The sequence below is a fragment of the Atractosteus spatula genome, chromosome 27 (assembly GCF_055471065.1).
Source record: "Atractosteus spatula isolate fAtrSpa1 chromosome 27, fAtrSpa1.hap1, whole genome shotgun sequence".
NCBI classification, from domain to species: Eukaryota; Metazoa; Chordata; class Actinopteri; order Semionotiformes; family Lepisosteidae; genus Atractosteus; species Atractosteus spatula.
In genome coordinates this window covers 8,727,545-8,746,146 of record NC_142732.1, presented here as the reverse complement: position 1 = coordinate 8,746,146, position 18,602 = coordinate 8,727,545, and the positions used below count along the sequence as shown (strand labels likewise).

Sequence of the window (18,602 nt, the reverse complement as noted above, 5' to 3'; positions counted from 1 at the left end):
ACAGGTTGCCCCTGGAATTGAGCTGCAAGCACTAAGTTAGTGGGATCTTCCGAAGTTCCGTTTTTTCTGGGAGTGGGAGTCCTCCTATTGTCTTTTCTCATTGTGCACATCCCCTGCAGTGTATCCACTGGCGTTCCTTTCCAAGTTAAAATGTCTACTAGAATTGTCTCTAGATATCCTCGCCTGCAAGGTGATGGGACTGCCTCTCATGCAGTTGCACAGTTCTCCACATCTGCACACAGAGCCCTCGCTACCCAAGGCGCTCCAGAGGCAGAGAGCGGCCTGCCCTTGGCCAGGCGTTCTGCCTTGCATTCTGGGATTGGTGCTTGCAGTTGCTCTCCTTTGCAAGGTAGAGCAAGGGACCCCTGAGGAAACCAGCGATGTGCATCGGCCTTTCAGCTTCTGTTCAAGGTCTTTGTTCGTGACAACGTGCTGCTCATGCCAGCGTTGTTTGTGCCCGACACAAGCAACATCCACTGGGCTGGGAGCCTTCTCCTCTTTCATTAATGGCAGTGACCTTGGCTCCTGGAGAACAGCCGGCTGTTGTTGGCTCAGTGGCCTGGCTGCAGGTCTCAGTTGCAGCCGGTCCAACAACCACCTCTTGTTCCTTTTCTGCTTGTTTTTTTTCTTTTAAAGCAAATTCAATGCAAAATGAACTTGGTCATTTGGCCAGACACTACTGAGAGGAGCTCCCCTGGCAGGAGAACAGGTCTGTCTACGAACGATGCCTGAGCCGGACAGATTTTAGAATCCAGTCACATTTTCAATCTAGCAGGAGACATCTGCCAATTAAGACACTAGCAGAATTCCCTGATGAAGTGGTTCTTTACAATAGTTAGGCCATTCCTGACATACCTCATACAGTTCAGGTCTCACCAGGAGAAAAACGTATACCAGATCAGCTGGCCTGACTCCCAGATTGAAGAGCAGGGAGCGATTATCATTTGCTAACAGAATGAAAGCTTTCGAAACTTTGGAAAGGTACAGACGACAAAACAGAAGTGCATCCTGCAGTCAGGAAACCATAAGACTATCGATCCAGGAAATCTTTTGGCCTTGCCACCCATTATAAAAGATAACAGCGGGACGCCTCAGTCAAATCTGAGAAGGATGTTGCAAAGCAATTAAAGGGGTGTGGTGAAACACGGTAAGGTGGATACAAGGGAATATTCTCGGCACAGTCCTTGCACGGTAGTGGTGCAATGGTACAAGGTATATTCTTGGTACAGTCATCGTAAAGAGGTTCCGAGATGATTGACCATAGCAGACTTCCACGGTAACACGTGTGCAGGTGAACGCCCTCCACACCTACACATGCAAATCCCAGGAGATCAGGAGAGAGCTTTCTGTTCTCATCCTCCAGGACTGCGGCATGCTCTCTCAGCCTAAGAAAGTCAGCGCTTTCAAATCCCGTTGTGACGCGCACGTTGTTATTATTATTGTTGTAGTAGGTGTTGTTGTTAAAAGAGACATAAAAGCATAAAAGGAGGTTTATCCCAGAAAACATTTCCACCTTGTTTAATCCAGCCGTTGTGTGTTTTATGGCTGAAATGACTAGTCCTAAATGCAAATACATTTTTTTTCCTTCCCAGAATATCCATGGTAGGAACTGCTAAAAAAAAAATCACGAGCCACCTTTACTCAACTTTAATGGGTAGCTGAGCTGTTTCTGAAACGTTTGCTTGCAGAACGTGAGCACGGCTGTTACCTTCATTCATATTCATAAATGTTAAACGTCTTTCCATGTGCCTTTGATATGTACTAACTCGGGGGCCCGGGTAGCGAGGACCCTTTAAGACGGCACCCCCTGATTGCTCCACGCTATTCCGATCCAATTGATTGCTGGGAGCCGGAGACAGGCCCATTTTCCCGTGTTTTCCCCGCCGCTCCGCCAATCGGAAGGAAGCTCTCGCCGTCTAAACTGCGGGGCTCCGGCGAGCGCAGGGTGACGCGTTCTCGGCGAGTGGAGTCGGGGGAGCGGAGTCGACAGACGTGTGCGCTGAATTTAAGCGGCGGAAAGCACCAAAGGCTGGACCCCACAGAGGAAAAAAAAAAAATTGGAGAGGGAGGAATGCACGGGCATCGCCGCACAGCCCTCTTAACTTAGCCTAGCGCTGGTGTAACCCGTCTGCGTTGGACTGTGGATCAGCTCTGCTTGGTACGTGATGTTTTGCAAGTTAGATTTTTTTTTTACTAGTGCCAGAAAAGGCGCCGATCGTTCAGTATTATCGTGGAAGTATTGCAGGACTTTACTGGGGAGGTATCGCCCGGAGAGGCAGTTACCGAGACTGTTCATTCCTTGCATTAGTTAAGAGTGCTTGCTTTAATTTATTTTTTGCGGGCTACTCTGTTGCGGCGCTCGGAATTCGCGTGTTTTCAATTCCCTGGTTGTTTATTTACTCTTCCACCGGAAAATAAACGTGTTGGGTTTTTAATTTGTGTTTTGGGCTTGTTAGCTCTAACAAATCCATGCCTTTTCGGTTAATAGTGTAGTTACATAAATCCCCACGCTGCCTTTTCCGGAGGTAGGCTACTGAGGTCAGTCGATTCGTTAAACTGAAGAGGGCTTTGTCATTTTGGATATTAAATTGGTTTCAAGCCAGTATTATCTCCTACGAAGAAATGCTTGTTCTAAACTGTGATATGAAGTCAATCATGGTTATTGATGACTAATTCTCGGTTTGTAGCTTCACAACCGACGCAGAGTGATATTATCGCATTTTGTGTGCCAACAAACCCTGAATTGGAAGTTGAGACTCAAAAGGTACCGAGCTGATATGACGCGTCTTTGCATTTATGGAAATGTAGCGTATTTGTAACTGTGATATTCATATCATTTGGGTTTTTTTTCCCTTGCAAAATAAGTTTGGATACGTATTTTCATATTTAAATTCCATCGAAATGGAGCCATTCCTAGTCATAGCTGTACTGTAGTTGCAGCCGAATATCAATTTTGTCTGCGCCGTCAAATATCCACACGTGCTTAAAGTTCTTTAAAACCATTTTATCGTTAATTTTCTGCCTGGTTTAGTCTGTGCTTTTGATTTTAATGTGCGCTACTGTTTTTTTTTGTAAATAACGATTTCATGTTTCTGCGTTTACGCTGGGTATTTCATCGGTCAGCTTTGAGTTTTGGAGGCTCTTTGAAATTTTATATTATGTGTGTGTTAACTCCCTCAGTTTTCAAAACCAAGGAGTCGCAGAAGACGATTAGTGGTAACGCGCAGAGCTATAGCCAACCGTATAGATCACCAAGCGAGGTGTGATTGCGGACTTATCGTCTCGACTAGTCTAGAAACCAAATTGTTGAATTCAGGCATTGATGTTTGCGATGTGGGACTGTTCTGTTGACATTTGGGCTGTTGTTCAGGATGGGAAGATGACTCGTTTGTTACATTTGAAAAGAAGTACAAATATGCGCTTTGAGGTATAGCGGTCTATTGAACCTGTAGACACTGAAGTTTGCTAGGTCGCTTCTGTGTGGTGTTGACTCCGTTACATCATGCAGCATATCAAGATCTAGTGCCATTTGTCTTAATCAGTGGTGATCTTGAGCTGCTCTGTGCACTTAGCTCTTGTACGAATAGCTTGATTTCTGCAAGACAAAATACCTTTACAAATTACAGCACAGAATGTACGGCACAAGAATATTGCAGTGTTCTCAACAGTGTATGGGAATACAGGAATGTTTATTGAAGGAGATAGGTTTAAAAAATTCACTGCTGTCTGTGTGAGGCCGTTACAAGACGGAGGGGCTCAGTGACCATGGCTCTGATTGCAGTGTTCCCAATCTGAGGTGACTTGAGCTGCTCAGCTGATGGTTACCATCCGTCTGGCTTTTCCCAGAATTCTCTCCTTTTTGGTCCTTAAATCTCCATCTAGGAGGAATTTGTCTCCCCCCCCCAAAGTGTTTCAGTTTGAGGCTGCACAGTGACAGTGGCTAGTACTGCTGCCTCACAGCACTGTGGCCCTGGGGTCAATTCTGGACCTCAGCTGCTATCCGTGTGGAGTTTGCATGTTCTCCCCATGTTAACGTGGGTCTCCTCGATGTGCTCCGGTTTCTTCTCTGCCCAAATGCAAGCTATTAGCATAATTGGCTACTGGGGAAAACCAGCCCTTGTGTGACTGAGTGTGTGTCCTGTGATGGACTGGCGTCCCATCCAGGGTGTACTCTGCCTTACACCCATTGCTTTCTGGGATAGGCCCTGGCTCCCCCAAGAACTCCAATTAGAAGGAACGGTTGAATGGTTTTTATTCAAAATGGTTCTGGGGATGATGAGAGTGTTGGTCCTTGAAGAGAGAGATTGTGTGTTGGTTATAGTCATAGTCTCATTTAGTTTGCTGCCTTCTGCCTCTTGGATGTTCGATGGTAACACTAGGTGAGCAGGGTTCTGTCGTCTGTCTGTCTTCCATGTCCTCTGGCGGTGATGGTGACCGGATTTTCTTGCCTGTAAGTTGTTGTCTCGACTGCCCTGCCTTGCTCGGGACACAAAGGAGCTGCCCCAGGCTGGCATTGTTGCATTTCGGGTGGAGATCGTTGGATCAGAGATTGTGGGGTGTGTCTTTACTTGGACCTCATTCTTCTCAAAGGGTTGACATAAGCATCAGCTGCACTGTTTCCACGAGGTGCTTTTCCTGCAACACTCAGTAATTGGATGTCAGCCCTGCTGTGAGGGGGTCACTGTCCTCTGGGTGCTGGTAGTTGACAGTGCACTTACTGACCGGTCTGTTTGCTCAACAGAAACCTCCCCTGATGCAATTAATTTTGTCTCCAGTAGATTTCTTCAATAAATGTCTATTCATCTTTCTTAGGCAAAGTAATAGAAATTTAGTGTTGGCTTGAATGTACTGATGGTCAGTAACGTGATATGAGCATGTTCACGTTCCCCACAGGGTTAATATTTCTCTTTGTGATCCATGTTGATACATGGGGAGGTCACTTTTTAATGTGTGCTAAAAAAAAAAAAGATCTCTGCTGGTGTGCTCAGATGAGTCACACAGACTAAATTTACCGGAAACACTCAGTCACCACCCACATTGCTGTGTTAGGGGTGGGGAAAGTAAAGGCACACACCTTGGACAGCAACTAAACACATCGGTAGAAAATATGGCATTTCACACGACAAGACATCTCTAAGCTCGTCCAGGTGTTTGTAAAATAAAAGTATTATTTAAAATAGGAAGCAACTATTGGGGCTATGGCAGCAACATCTTCTTCAAGACCGTCTTTAAGGCTGCTAGCATTTAAATACTCTTGGGAATTGTGGTGTGTCTGGGTGCTCGATACTCGAACTGTGAAAGTTAATCCTTCCCCATGTGGTCAGAAAAAGAATCATGTGATCCCGGTCATTTACAATAGATGCAAGATGCTAGACTCCGTCTTGCAAGTTCCAAGAGTTGAACATGAGCCTCTAAGCTGAAATATTTATAAGCCCTGCAGAGTTGTTCTCCAGCGTCGCTGGGGTAGAAGACAGTTTTGTAGTCTTGTCAAAGGTGTGCACGTGCCTGCTAAGCATCGTCGGCAGGGGTAACCTGGAAACCAGGTGTCCAGTCCCTTGTGTACCCCTATCGTCCACTTTCCCAGAGCAGTTCCTTGGTTACAGGGTATCAAGTTGTGTGGATGTTGCAGCTTCCCTGTTTGCCTATGCTCTGTGGTACCAGTGTCAGCTGATTTGACTTTGAGTCTCTTTCTTTTTATTGCTTATGTGTGTTGTTTTTGCTCTTAGTGGATGCTGGTTCCATAATGCTGTTTTACATTGACCTTGTTTTGAAGTGCTTCTGATGTTATAGATTGCCGTCATTTAACATCAGAAACTGCCTTGTACCCCAGTGAGTCTGGCCGAATTTCCAGTAAGCGTGCTTATGAGTAGTCACCATTAAGTTGCCTTTTCGGTAATTTCGTCTCATCAGCAGGTTAGGTCTTAGCCTTCCTGAGCCCTGCTGCTCAAACAAATGAGATAGAAGAAGCCGGGCCTGTGATTATATTTACTGAAGAGTCTGATTCAGGGAAGAGTCCCAAGTCCGCAGGGTTCAAAATGAGCTTTCGAGCAAATTTTGATGACCGTGTCAAACCATTTATCTCCCTTAAAGTTGCTTTTAGTGTACCGTTGGTTTTTTGCTTATCAGACCTAATGGAAGGAGTTGAATTTCACACTGCTGAGTTCTTTTGCAAGAAACAAAAGAAGGCTCTTTGTTCCAAAGTGGGAATGGCTGCATTCCTGGGCATTGCTGTGTTCGTATATAGTGTCCGGTTTGACACCTCAATCCAGCATTCGGGAGCAGGACAGGAAGTGGAGATTTGACGTGCAGGATAGCCAGGTCAGCTCCTCAAAGATGGGAGTCTGGCTCTTCTGATGGGTCTTTTTTTAAAACCTCTGCAGACCTGGTGAAAATGTCTCAGTTGAGTGTATGATTTCAAGCAGTGAAGATCATAATTGCATTCTGATGGAGCCCTCCAATATGGTCACCCCAGTTCTTATAAGGGAAGTGAGAGAGTGTGCAGGAAGTGATGTCTGGGCTCTGTGAAGAGGGCTCCCCTCCCTGCACCAACTCAAGCCAAGTTGGGATGAGCCATCGGAGTCATTGTCCTACAGAACATGGGGAAACGGGTTTCCGAAAGAACTGGGCATTGTAGAAGACCTGGAGGAAACTGGAGCTGTTTCTTTCAGGCCCTGCAAAAATTTAAAAACGGGGAAAATGGCAAATTCATGTAAGTAACGACCAAATTCTGAATTAGTGTGAGTGGAGTCTTGATCATGCAGGAACATTTTATTCTTCTGTTGGTGTTTATAAAAACAGCGGTATCTTGAGGAAGGTGTTTGCTGAATGGGAACCAGGGGTGTATCGTGTCTTAGAGGAGTGATGGGATGCACAACTCCTGAGAGATTGCCGGGCCTGCAGGTCTGTGCAGCGGTAGCCATCTCCGAGACTTGGATAAGCGCCTTTTCTTTCCCCACTTGCAGTGCCCTGGGCCTTCCTGTGCTGCAGGACTGCGTATGTTGCTTCACCACAGTGGAAGATGAGGCAGGTGGAGCTCTGCTGGTTTTGTGTCAGCGTCTGAATGGGTCATCACCGTCGCTAGGACTTCTAGCGACGCAAGTCTGGCTGGGGTGCGTTCGGTACTTGGTGTGGCTCTTAACATCGGCAGTGCTTTTCTAATCAAGAACTGAAGCAAACCTTGGAATAAGGCCAGCAGCTATATCACCCTGCAACTCACAACTGGCAGCCCACTGAAGCTCAGCAGGTGTGAGCCTGGTCAGTACCTGGATGGGAGACCTCCTGGGAAAAACTAAGGTTGCTGCTGGAAGAGGTGTTAGTGGGGCCAGCAGGGGGCGCTCACCCTGTGGTCTGTGTGGGTCCTAATGCCCCAGTCTAGTGATGGGGACACTATACTGTAAACAGGCGCCGTCCTTCGGATGAGACGTTAAAACCGAGGTTCTCTGTGGTCATTAAAAATCCCAGGGCGTTTCTCGAAAAGAGTAGGGGTGTAACCCCGGCGTCCTGGCCAAGTTTCCCATTGGCCTTTACCAATCATGGCCTCCTAATAATCCCCATCTCTGAACTGGCTTCATCACTCTGCTCTCCTCCCCACTAATAGCTGGTGTGTGGGGAGCATTCTGGCACACTATGGCTGCCGTCGCATCATCCAGGTGGGGCTGCACACTGGTGCTGGTGGAGGGGATCCCCATTACCTGTAAAGCCCTTTGAGTGGAGTGTCCAGAAAAGCGCTATATAAGTGTAAGCAATTATTATTATTATTATTATTATTATTATTATTATAAAGCCCCAGAAGAACTCTGGGAATCCACCCAACCTTCTGTTCCCCTTCACACGGAGTTATTCTGTTCTCGTTTTGGAAAAACCAGCAGGTGTTCCGTCCCCAAGACGGGCTGGGCAGGGTGATAGTTTTTGGTGCGAAATGAGTTTTGGATTTGATGCCTCTCCTTCGCGTGGTAACAAATGCTTTGGCATCTGTTCTCCGCAGCCGCTCAGCCTGAGAGTTTTTTTTTTTTTCCCCCCCCCTTCGTAATTGAAAACCCGTTGGCTTGGAATGCCACTGTCAGAAATACTTTCGAAAACCCAAAATCTGAATGCAATCAAACTGAGTGTGGGCTGAAGGAAGCCGATTTGAATAACGTTGACAATCATGGTCTGATTTGAGTTTGGACGGCGATGTATTATCGTGAAAATGGGGGAGGGGTTGTTGAGGATAAAACGCATAGAGGCCACAATTCTGGCACAGAAGAGCACTGAACCGTTCTGCTGAAATGATTGAGCTCAGAGGCACGCTGACAGTTAAGTATTGATTTTTCTTTTTTTAAGAGGGGAGTTCTGGGCTGCAGTTCATTTTAGGTGACGACGCTGTTTGTTAAAGGCTGGACTCTGATCTGGTGTTGCTTGGCAGTGAGGGGGACGCTGGCGCGGGGTACACACCTGGATTCAGGGAGTCCCCATATGCACAGATGCCCCAGCTCGGAAACCAAGGAGCTGGAAGATGACATTCCATCGTGAACAGAATTCCCATTCTGAATTGTAATGCAGCAGTCTGTTACAGGGGAATATTAAACAAAAACAAACTTTATTCCATTTAATTGGGAGCAGCTGAGGCTGGGCCTTCGCTCTGTCTGTGATCAGGGTCCACGATTCAAAAGTATGTTGGCAGGAGAGCTTGGCGAGCTGAAATTCATAATGCGGGCGGTTCCTGTGAGTTTTTCTGCCTATACATCCCAAATACTTTTTTCACACCCATGGAGTGAATTTCTGTGTGTAAACCCAATGTAAATTCAAGATCTTATTACAGTATAACAGTCTATGGATGTGTATGTAAAATGAAGTGCATTACTTTGGATGGTATACCCATAAAATGCACACACAGGAGGCCTCATAAATTTGCTTTGAGTTGGTTAATTGGAAGACCAGGCTGAACACCATGTGCAAAGCCAGTCCAGCAGTGATGCTTCTGTCTTCTGTGCTATAAATCAGGCAGGCATGTACTGTACCACTAGAAGACCTACCCTTCGCTGTAGTCTCTTAAGGGGGCTGATCTCCTTCGGATTTATACGGGCTAAATGAATTTGTCCGGGAAGCAGTTAACTATATGGAAATGAGCTGATTTGCGTGTGTTGGGCAGGGACTCTAAAATTAATCCGTCAGAGGAGGGGGGGGTGAAGTGACGACAAGGGGCCAGGAATTTATCAATCTGTCTGGAGCTGATTAAGTGGCTTTCTTTGATGCATCTCCTAGGAATGTTTATTCAGCTTCATCCTGTGTTGGAACAAATGAACACAAGTTTATTATTGTGTTCTTGTTATGACAGTAAGAACCCTCCTATCCAAACATTTGAGTTTGTCCCGTGCTGTCTGGGGGGGGGGGGGAAAGACAGGTTTCGAAAAGCCATTTCTGTGCACAAGGTAAAAAGTCGCACAGTTTGCCTTTTTTTCCTCCTTTGTTTAATTGTGAGGGGTAGAGTGTTTTCCTCATGGGTTCCAGAGAACAGCGTGGAACTCAGCTGGGAAGCTACTGGAGAATAACTTTGAAAAAATAATTCAAAAGCATTTTTATACAGCAGGAGTAATTGAGCGATGTTGACCTTCAGCGTCAGCTTAGGTTTGTTCTGATTTTGCATTCTTTAACTGTTCTGTTTTTTCTTTTAAAATATGAGGATTACAGAAGCCCAACACTGGAGACTTGAATACAGAACCTGCTCCCTAGGGAGGAGTGAGTGAGGTTGAGACATCCTTCTTCCAGTTTTCAGAATTCCATGGAAGAAATGTTTTTAAACCAGTGGTGTTTGGTTGTTTTTTTTTAACTAGAAAAGCTTTCCCCATATAAAAAAAAAATAATAAAAAAGTTACCAGGGCTCATAAATGTTAGTATTGGCGCTGCTTCTGTCTCGAGGCATAATTTTTTCAGCACATTTCTGGTGGGTTTCATCATGTGCAGGAGTTTCAAAAATGGTGTCCCTCTGCGCTCTGTCCTTTTTTTTTTCCCCTTTCTCATTTGGAGCCTCAGCATCTCCACTTCAGAGCCCTTGAGAGAGGCACCCTGCCTAAACTTCAGGAAGGAAAAACCTGACTGATCCTCCTGATGATCCAAGGTTGGGTTTAATAGGTAGAATTGCTCGTCAGACCAGATAAGGATCTAAGAGAAGCCAAATTAAATTAATTATGGCTTGGCAGAGGAGTGAGATGAATTAACACTTCAGTCAGAATCAGACCTGGGCTCATTCTTCTTGCTGCAGCTTGTGTGTGTGCTTGTTTTTTTAATAGAAGCTTTATCTGGGCATCGTGACGTCACCTATGTTTGCGTTCCTTTTATTTCTTAAAATCTGGTCCTGCCTTCAGGGGAAAACGCAGTTTGCAGCGACACAAACCGGGTGGCCTGGTTTGTGCAGCCGGGAGCATTTGGAAATAGTTTCTCAAAAAATGATTCCTCATCTCCCCCCCCCCCCCCCCCCCCAGTTCAGTGGTTCTTGGGCTGCCCTGACACGTGTGTGGCGCAGTGATTGAGATATTTGTGAAAGCAGGCACATTAAGAAAATGAGCCCAAAGCTTGTGATGTGCCAACAGCTTTTTGGTTGTCGCTTTTCCGGGTGGGTTGAGTGTGTGGGAGAATGCTCATAGGAGGCCGGTGCTGTGCCATGTTAAATAGTGTCAATGATTCATCAGCCTCCTATATGTCGAACATCGCTGGAGCTGAGGGTCACTGGCGGTCTGCTTGGTGGCAGGACATTCGCAAGAGGACCCAGGGAATGACCATCATGCACAGAGCATTGTAGAGTACAATTTAGCAACCCCATTAAAGCTGACATCTGTAATGCTTTTTTAAAAAAATAAAATTCATTATCCTTTAGTAATAAAATGTTGTCTGTCCCTTGGCGAGCCGTGCAAACATCTTCGCTTTTTGAAGAAGCTCGCCTTTGCACTGTGGCTATCTGCAGCTTCACCCCGGAGATTGCAGACAATGCCTGAACTGCACTATAAACACCTGTAGGCTGTCGGCGTCTAGCTTACTTAAGATTTCCTTAAGATATAATAAGAATTCTTTATTGATTGTGGTCTTTCAGACGGGGTTTATCTGTGGTTTAGCCGAAGGTTGTTTTCTGAAACGCAGCTGTGAGTCATTGCAAGAATAAAAAGCTATTTTTTAAATCAGTTTTAAAAAGGAATAGAAATCGAAAAGCACCCGTCTGGACAAACTCCTTGAAACCGCAGGCGATTGCACCGTTTAGGAGGTATGAATTAATGGATGCTCTTTTCTCATCCTCCCCCAGCGACGCTGTAGAAAATGATGGTCAACAGCATCCGACGAAAGTCTGGTATGTGTTTTCCGCATCGGAATTGCTATGACCTGGAACGACCTGCTGTGCTTCTTGACCTCTAGGAGCTTTGACTCGGGGATAATTTTCCACAATTTGGTGCTGACAATCCTGTTGCTGGACTTGCGTTTCTTAAGTTTAAGGGTTGTGTGGTTGGGTTAGTAATTGTAAGCTTGATCTTTGGCATTTTTTTTGCTCAGACTTCTGACTCAGGCATGTGAGGCGTGTTGATTAATACATGCATGTGCATTACTTTGCTAAATTTCGGCTGTTCTAACAGTTCTCAACCAGGGAGCAGTGACTCCCAATCTCATTATTGTGTCAGTTTCTTTATTTTTTTTGCACTGATCTTCAATATTTTAGTGTGAGATATCAATTGAAATAAAAGGACACAAGCAGAAACTGTGCATTGAAAACCTGTAACTGGAGGCACTTCTTTGTACAAAGAGTTGTGGGGGTATGGAACAAGCTACCCAGCCATGTTGTCGGAGGCGATACCCTGGCTCTTCCAAGAAATGGCTGTATGAGATTCTCGGGGTCAATTAACTGCTAATTACCAAACAGGCTAGAGGGGCAGAATGGCCTCTTCTTATTTGTTACCTTTCAATATGTGACTGGCATAACTCAATTCCCTAAGTTTATGCCACTACTGCGAGGAATACATCGGGCGCATAAATCAGACTTGAATCAGTTGCAGATTGGAACTTTAGTTAAACTAAGATTTAACACCTTTGTAAAGAAAAGAAAACCATACACAGCTTAGACTGTGTGATAGCGCTCGGTGACCATTTATAGAACAAAAACATAATGTTCTCTGTACACCTAGAGAGCGAAACTGCTCTCGGCTGCAATGGAAAAAGAGGAGTTTTTTTTAAAAATTATTTTTCAACTCCGCTTAGCTTTTCCAAAGCCTTCTCCTGCAGATCCCGTAATTTTCCATCAGCTCCTCGTGTCCCCCCCCCCCTATGAACAGCCTCTCCCTTTGCTGTCCGCGAGTCCGCTCTCAAGTGTGCCTTTTCATTAAGTGCTGTAGTAGTTTGGTTTCAGTCTTGGCCTTGGTGGGGAAATTCCAAACGGGTCAATGAGAGGAACGCAGCGCAGGATGGCTGTAATATGATCGAAAAAGCTCTATTAATTTAATACAAACACGGTCTTTATTTGCGACCGCTCAAGCTGTAACCCGAAACCTTGGTTAAGCTTGGAACACGAGTTCTGTCCGGGGTGGGAGACAGTTCTTTTGATTTTCGCTCGGTGAGAAACTGGGACGTGTCATCGGACAGCTCAGTTCTTTTCCATGGGGAGCGGCAGGGGTTTGACCCGATCCTGGTTCTCGAGGTGTGTGCGTGGCCATTAAACCCGGCTTGCAGAAGAGGCTTGAATGGATTGGGGGGGGGGGGAAATCGGAGCTGGAATGTCTCGGCTCTGTCTTGAGGACCGAAAGCTGTGCAGTGTTTGAAGGAGGGGGCGCACCAGTGAGCCTACCTCTCGTTAGCGCCTCCTCCAGCTCTTTCTTATGTGCTTAAAGGCTTTCAGGTATTTTGCAGGCACTTGGCTGCTGAGCTGAGTGCCTGTTCTGTATGTCGGTTTATCTTTCATATACACACACATTTTTATGATTTAATAACCTTATAGTTTTGCATTCCATTTTTTGAGGAACGTCTTTAAGTTAGAACATTGTGTAAACTTGATTTTATTTCAAATGAAGAGTTCTTGCTCTTCATACTGTCATGTTTCCCCCTCCACAGTGCAGTTATGGTACCGAGATCCAGCAGTGATCACTCCACAGGCTTAAACCTTAACCCTGGCCTTGTTGGGCAGTATTCAGTCCCTGTGCTCTTCCCCAGCCTGGGTGCTGTTTTACGGCCAGTTGTTAGCGCACATTAGCTCTTAAACTGTGCTTGCCAGTGAGGTGGCAGCCAGGTGTGAAACCAGTTCTTAGCTCCCTGATGCTAAACACTGGTCGCTGACTGACAGGGTAGCCCTGAACTGCAGGAAGTGACTGCAGCTGCAGGCGTGTGCTAATGGCCTTCACACAGCAGGCTCTGTTTTTTCTTTCGGACAGTGGTGGTGTTGCCCTGCGCAGAGGCCTGCCAGCCTGCCAGGGGTTGATCTTGTGGGCTGCAAAGGCACATGAGGGTTGGGTGGCAGCATTGCGGCCTGACAGTACCAGGGCCCTGGGTTTGATTCCTGGGGTGGTTTCTGTGTGGAGTTTGCATGTTCTCCTTGTGTTTGCATGGATTTCCTTTGGGTGCTCCGGTTTTCCTTCTGCAATGCAAAGACGTACTGGTAGGATAATTGGCTTCTAGGAAAATTTGTCTCTGGTGTGTGTGTGTTTGTATCTGTTCGTGCCTGCTGTCCTGTTCGGGGTGTATCCTGGCTTGCACCCGTTGCTTGCTGGGATAGACTCAGGGTCCCCTATGACCCTGGTGTGACCCGGGACAGGAGGGCGGTGGGCTCCAGAAAACATTCAGCAGCCTGATGGGGAAGGTTTATAGGTCCTCAGAGGGATCATCACCTTTAATTTGAGATGATCTGATTCCAAGCAGTCCCGTTTTAAAAAGTGAGTGCTAAACTAATGAGGAGAACATCCCTTGTTGCAGTCAGCAGAGTTTAAAACATCCTCCTCTGACTTGCTTCATGGGTCTTGATGCCAAGTGTGCATGACCAATGACATCACATTCCAGCGGATTTATTTTTTTCCTCTTTCCACGTGTGCACGCACAAATGCTTAGGAAAACTAGTTCCTGGAGAAAGGAGCTGTGGCTCCTCGTCTGTTTCTCTCACGACAGTGAGCTGGGTCTGCTTTTGCAATCAAGCTCGGATTTCCAGTCCAGTAGCCCCTCCGCGAAACCCAGGTGGTCTCGCGCTCAATGGAAAACCAGGAATGTGTGCGGATGCAGGCGATGTGCCCCTCTCCTGCTTGTGTGCCCCTCAGTTGCAGGGCAGCTAATAATCAACCATCCTAACAATCACCTTCTTATTCTTTTCTGCTCCTAGATTTACACCTCAAATCGGCTTTTAACCATTTTCCTGTCAGTACCGAGTTCCTGAACTCATCTGTCCAACTGGATTCCATGCTGGGAACGTGAAGGGTGTGATGCCATATCCCTAAAAATACCCATCGGAATGACGTGATATTCCGCTTTTTCTGGAGCAGACTATTTTTTCCTGGTTCTGCTCCTTTTTTTTGTTGTTTTTAATGACGCATCCAGTGCTATAAAAGAAAAAAAAATCTCTGCCCCTTGATTTGTTCAGTTAAACTTAAAAGCATGGCTGTCTGAAGAAGGCCTCATATTGTACAAAAAAATGCATTAATTGGATTCATGATAAAACGATGCATGTGGCAACTTTTTTTTTACTTTCCGATCTAACAAAGCCCCGAGGGGAATCCCTTTGCAGATGAAGCTTCACAGGAGACCCCCTCCATAAAGGCAGCAGCAGGCGATGGCTAGCCTGCTGGGCTGGGAGGGGTCACTGGGAGGACATTTTCCTCAGTTTCTGCCCTCTGTCTCCAGCATGGTGCTGTTAGGTGGGGGATTGGTGTACCAGGTCATCAGCACAGAGGAATTGTCTTGTAATAAAGAAAATGGGAAAAAATCCTGGTGTGGCAAATGCATTTCAATGAAAGATAGTGTTCGTTACAGTGTGAGCCTGTTTTATTCAAGGATTTGGGTGGACAAAAGCACTGTCCCACAGGCATATCAATAACAACCCCTCCACCTCCTGCCACCTGCAGCGTGATAAAATAACACTGGCAGGAATGAAAGAAAACAGGGGCGTCACCCGAGATGGTGCTTTCTTTTGAATGTAGCTTCTCTTGCACGGCTCCGTTACCGCTGTCTGTTCAGGCAGCCCTAAAGATCTTGCAAAATCTTTTTTTTTTTAAGTTTGTTGTGTAATGTGCTGCTGGGTACACACCAGGGTGTTAGTTTTTGTTCATCGCTGCGCGTAGCGCTTTTGTGCCTTCTGGGAGAAAGTCAAAGTTCCGTAGGAGTCCGACGCGTCTGTAGACCAGCCAGGCGTGTTCGTGCTGCAGAGAGGAGCCTGTGTAGTCTTACTAGACCAAAAATAAAATTGGCGCTGAGAAACACTGCGAGAAAGTAAGCTGTTTGGAATTCGGGACCAAGAAATTCAACTAGGTGGATTTTTTTTTTTTTCCCCAGTTTCCATTTTCAGACTTGCTGCTCCATTCTAAAAGGCTCTCTCAGGGGTGAATTAATGACGCCTTGTGCTCTCGAACACGCTCGTGTTATTAGCCTATCTCTTGTTTACTTAGGCTTGAGCATTTTTTTAAAAAATGTATCGGGTCAGCATAATTTGTTTTCCCTTTTCTTATTATGTTAAGTACATTAATCCCTTCTCCGAGTGTATGTAACTTTTAGAGAGGCACACTAATGCTCTTTAAGGTTGTATTTTATTCCGTAAGAGCACATCTCTAACCAGCCAGTTGCTGACATTAATATCACGGGGATGGAGATTAATAGATGTGTTGAAGTAAGAGAAAGATGTAGGAAAAGTGTGGCTCACTCTTGCAAAATTAAACCCAGTATACTATATATACACTTTGAATTATCCTGCATTGTTTTACAGAACCCATGGAGCTGGGCATGTGGCTGAGGCTTTGCACGGTGGAAGACGGTCTGTCCACACTCATCTCTGGGGGCAGCCCCTGAACCTCGAAGGGAGGGACCCACTCCTCTGAGGGATCCACGCCCCGCACCCCCCCCCCCCCCCCGAGATGATCGGGAAGCTGAAACAGAACCTGCTGCTGGCCTGCCTGGTTATCAGCTCCATCACGGTCTTCTACCTGGGCCGCCATGCCATGGAGTGCCACCACCGGATAGAGGAGCAGGGCCAGCCGGGGGCCCCGGGTGGCTCGGGGGCCACCCTGCGGACTGGCCCGGGCCGCAACTCCAGCGCCTTCGCCTACAACAAGGACATGCCCCTCATCTTCATCGGGGGCGTGCCCCGCAGCGGCACCACGCTCATGCGGGCCATGCTGGACGCCCACCCGGATGTCCGCTGCGGGGAGGAGACCCGGGTCATCCCGCGCATCCTGGCCATGAAGCAGATGTGGAGCCGCTCGGGGCGGGAGAAGATGAGGCTGGACGAGGCTGGGGTGACCGACGAGGTGCTGGACTCGGCCATGCAGGCCTTCCTGCTGGAGATCATCGTGAAGCATGGGGAGCCGGCCGCCTACCTGTGCAATAAGGACCCCTTCGCCCTGAAGTCCTTGACTTACCTGGCCAAGATCTTCCCCCACGCCAAGTTCATCCTGATGATCCGCGACGGCCGGGCCTCGGTCCACTCCATGATCTCCCGCAAGGTCACCATCGCCGGGTTTGACCTGGGCAGCTACCGGGACTGCCTGACCAAGTGGAACCGGGCCATTGAGACCATGTACGCCCAGTGCCAGGAGGCAGCCGACAAGTGCCTGCCGGTGCATTACGAGCAGCTCGTCCTGCATCCCGAGAAGTGGATGAGGAAGCTGCTGAAATTCCTCAACATTCCCTGGAACGAGGCGGTCCTGCACCACGAGGACCTGATTGGGAAGGCGGGAGGTGTCTCACTCTCTAAGTAAGTGGTGTGGGGGGGTGCCCTACACAGGTTTGGGGTAAAAAAGTAGAATCCTGCTTTATAGAATTTTTCGGGATTGGCAGGCATCACTGCTGTAGGATAGTTATTTAAGCGATGGATGTTTCTAACGATCCATATGGTGTTTATGCCGTTTTCTCCTTGGCTGAAGCAAAGTGCTATATCTGAAGCTGTTACTTTAGCTAGAAGACAGCTTTTCCCCTGTCTTTTTCTGACACGCAGTGTGGGGGAGAGGTGTGTATGTAGATGTAGGGGAGCTGTACATTGTGCAGTAAGGAGTAATGAGACCACCAAGGGCTTGAAGTCTGCTTTTTCTGAGAGGGTACCGAGCAGAGACAGTCAAGTCTCCCATGTGCTCTCTGTATGATAAGAACATTAACCCACTACTTTACTCTCTACAGAAATGTGTTTCTGTGTTTTTATAACTTATGTCCTCCACTAAAGTCACACAAGATCTTTTTTCTCCACTGAATTTGTAATCACGAGAGTCGCCTCACAGCAATGACCCTTGTTCCATGTGCAGAAGAAATGCAGACAGGCTCGGCAGTGATGCATAGGAGGTTCATTGCTGATTGGAGGAGGAGCAGGTCCCTCACTGACATCAGTCTGGCCCCACCCACTCCAGTAGCATTGAGCCAGTGGTATGCTTGCACTTGAGGAATCCCAATCAGTCACCAAGGGCTCAAACCAGGGACATGAAATCTAACCTGCACTCAGAGGGAGCACCTTTATCAGTTGTGCCACTCAAGTGTCAAAGGTGTGAATAACCGTTTCTGTTGCAGAAGGTGATGCAGTAGAAGGCGTCTTAAACTCAAGACCTGAGGGCATCTACTGTCATCTAACCTGAGCAATCGGTTAAGCAATTATCCTAGTTACTTCATCTCCAAAAAAGAAATTGTACTGCTGATTACTAAAAACTGGTAAAACACCTCTTCAAGGTTAGAAGTATTGCATTTAATAATTAGGCCAGCTGTGCAACTAAGAGATCAGATTGAACAAAAAACAACAAATGTAAGAGGCATGTAGTCTTGCAAAATAGACCAAAATCCTTTGTAATCTACAACTTTACTCGCATCAAAGATTCTCAGCCTTTGGTAGGCATGGCAAAAAAGGGTTAAGTCGCGTGCGGCTTGAGACCTGGAATAAATTTTAAATTATTGAGGTGATGCTGACAATTAGAGGAGTGTTGGCAACTGCCAGCTGAGGTGGAAGAGAAAAGGGCAGAGCCCCCTGGTGGCTCTGAACAGCTGGAGCTCTGCACATCTGTCACGGGCAGCAGGCTTTTGTCAGGTTCACCCCCGTCATTTCGAATCCTTCTTGGTTTTTGTGACTTGAATTCTAAAATATGATTGTTCTTAAAGATGTGCGTTTCGAGCGCGACACTTTCACAGACCAGCTTCATTTTAAAACGGACATCCTGCACGCAGCGCAAGATTGAGGATGTTCGGTGCAATGAATGTTGTTTAAAATGTAATTGGTGACGCCTGTACCAAGTTTAAAAAGATCAATCTAGCGCTTGAGTACATTGTTGTTGACGTGGAAAGCTGTTTGATCGCGCGTCTCGCCTCGCAGGCCTATCCGTATTGACGCGACTAAAACTGTAGCCATGCGTGAGTCAGAGCTGTGTGACCTTTGACTGCTGCCTCCTTAGACAGGCATGTTAATGTTTTCAGCTTTTAAATTAGGAGAT

At 46.7% G+C, this 18,602-nt stretch overlaps 1 protein-coding gene across 4 annotated transcripts in view; it reads left to right on the top strand.

Annotated features, from left to right (window-relative positions):
- The first annotated feature begins 1,936 nt into the window (after positions 1-1,936).
- Positions 1,937-18,602, top strand: part of LOC148814326 (protein-tyrosine sulfotransferase 1) — a 42,443-nt gene continuing 25,777 nt past the window's right edge. For 2 of the 4 annotated variants that reach the window (XM_088906776.1, XM_088906773.1), the window contains exons 1-2: positions 1,937-2,158; positions 15,908-16,894. In XM_088906776.1, the coding sequence (XP_088762902.1) occupies positions 16,056-16,894 (839 nt within the window). In that variant the 5' untranslated portion in view covers positions 1,937-2,158; positions 15,908-16,055. Of the gene's footprint in view, positions 2,159-11,272; positions 11,318-14,314; positions 14,350-15,907; positions 16,895-18,602 lie in introns of all 4 variants that reach the window. The other 2 variants (XM_088906775.1, XM_088906774.1) reach the window with 2 other exon arrangements.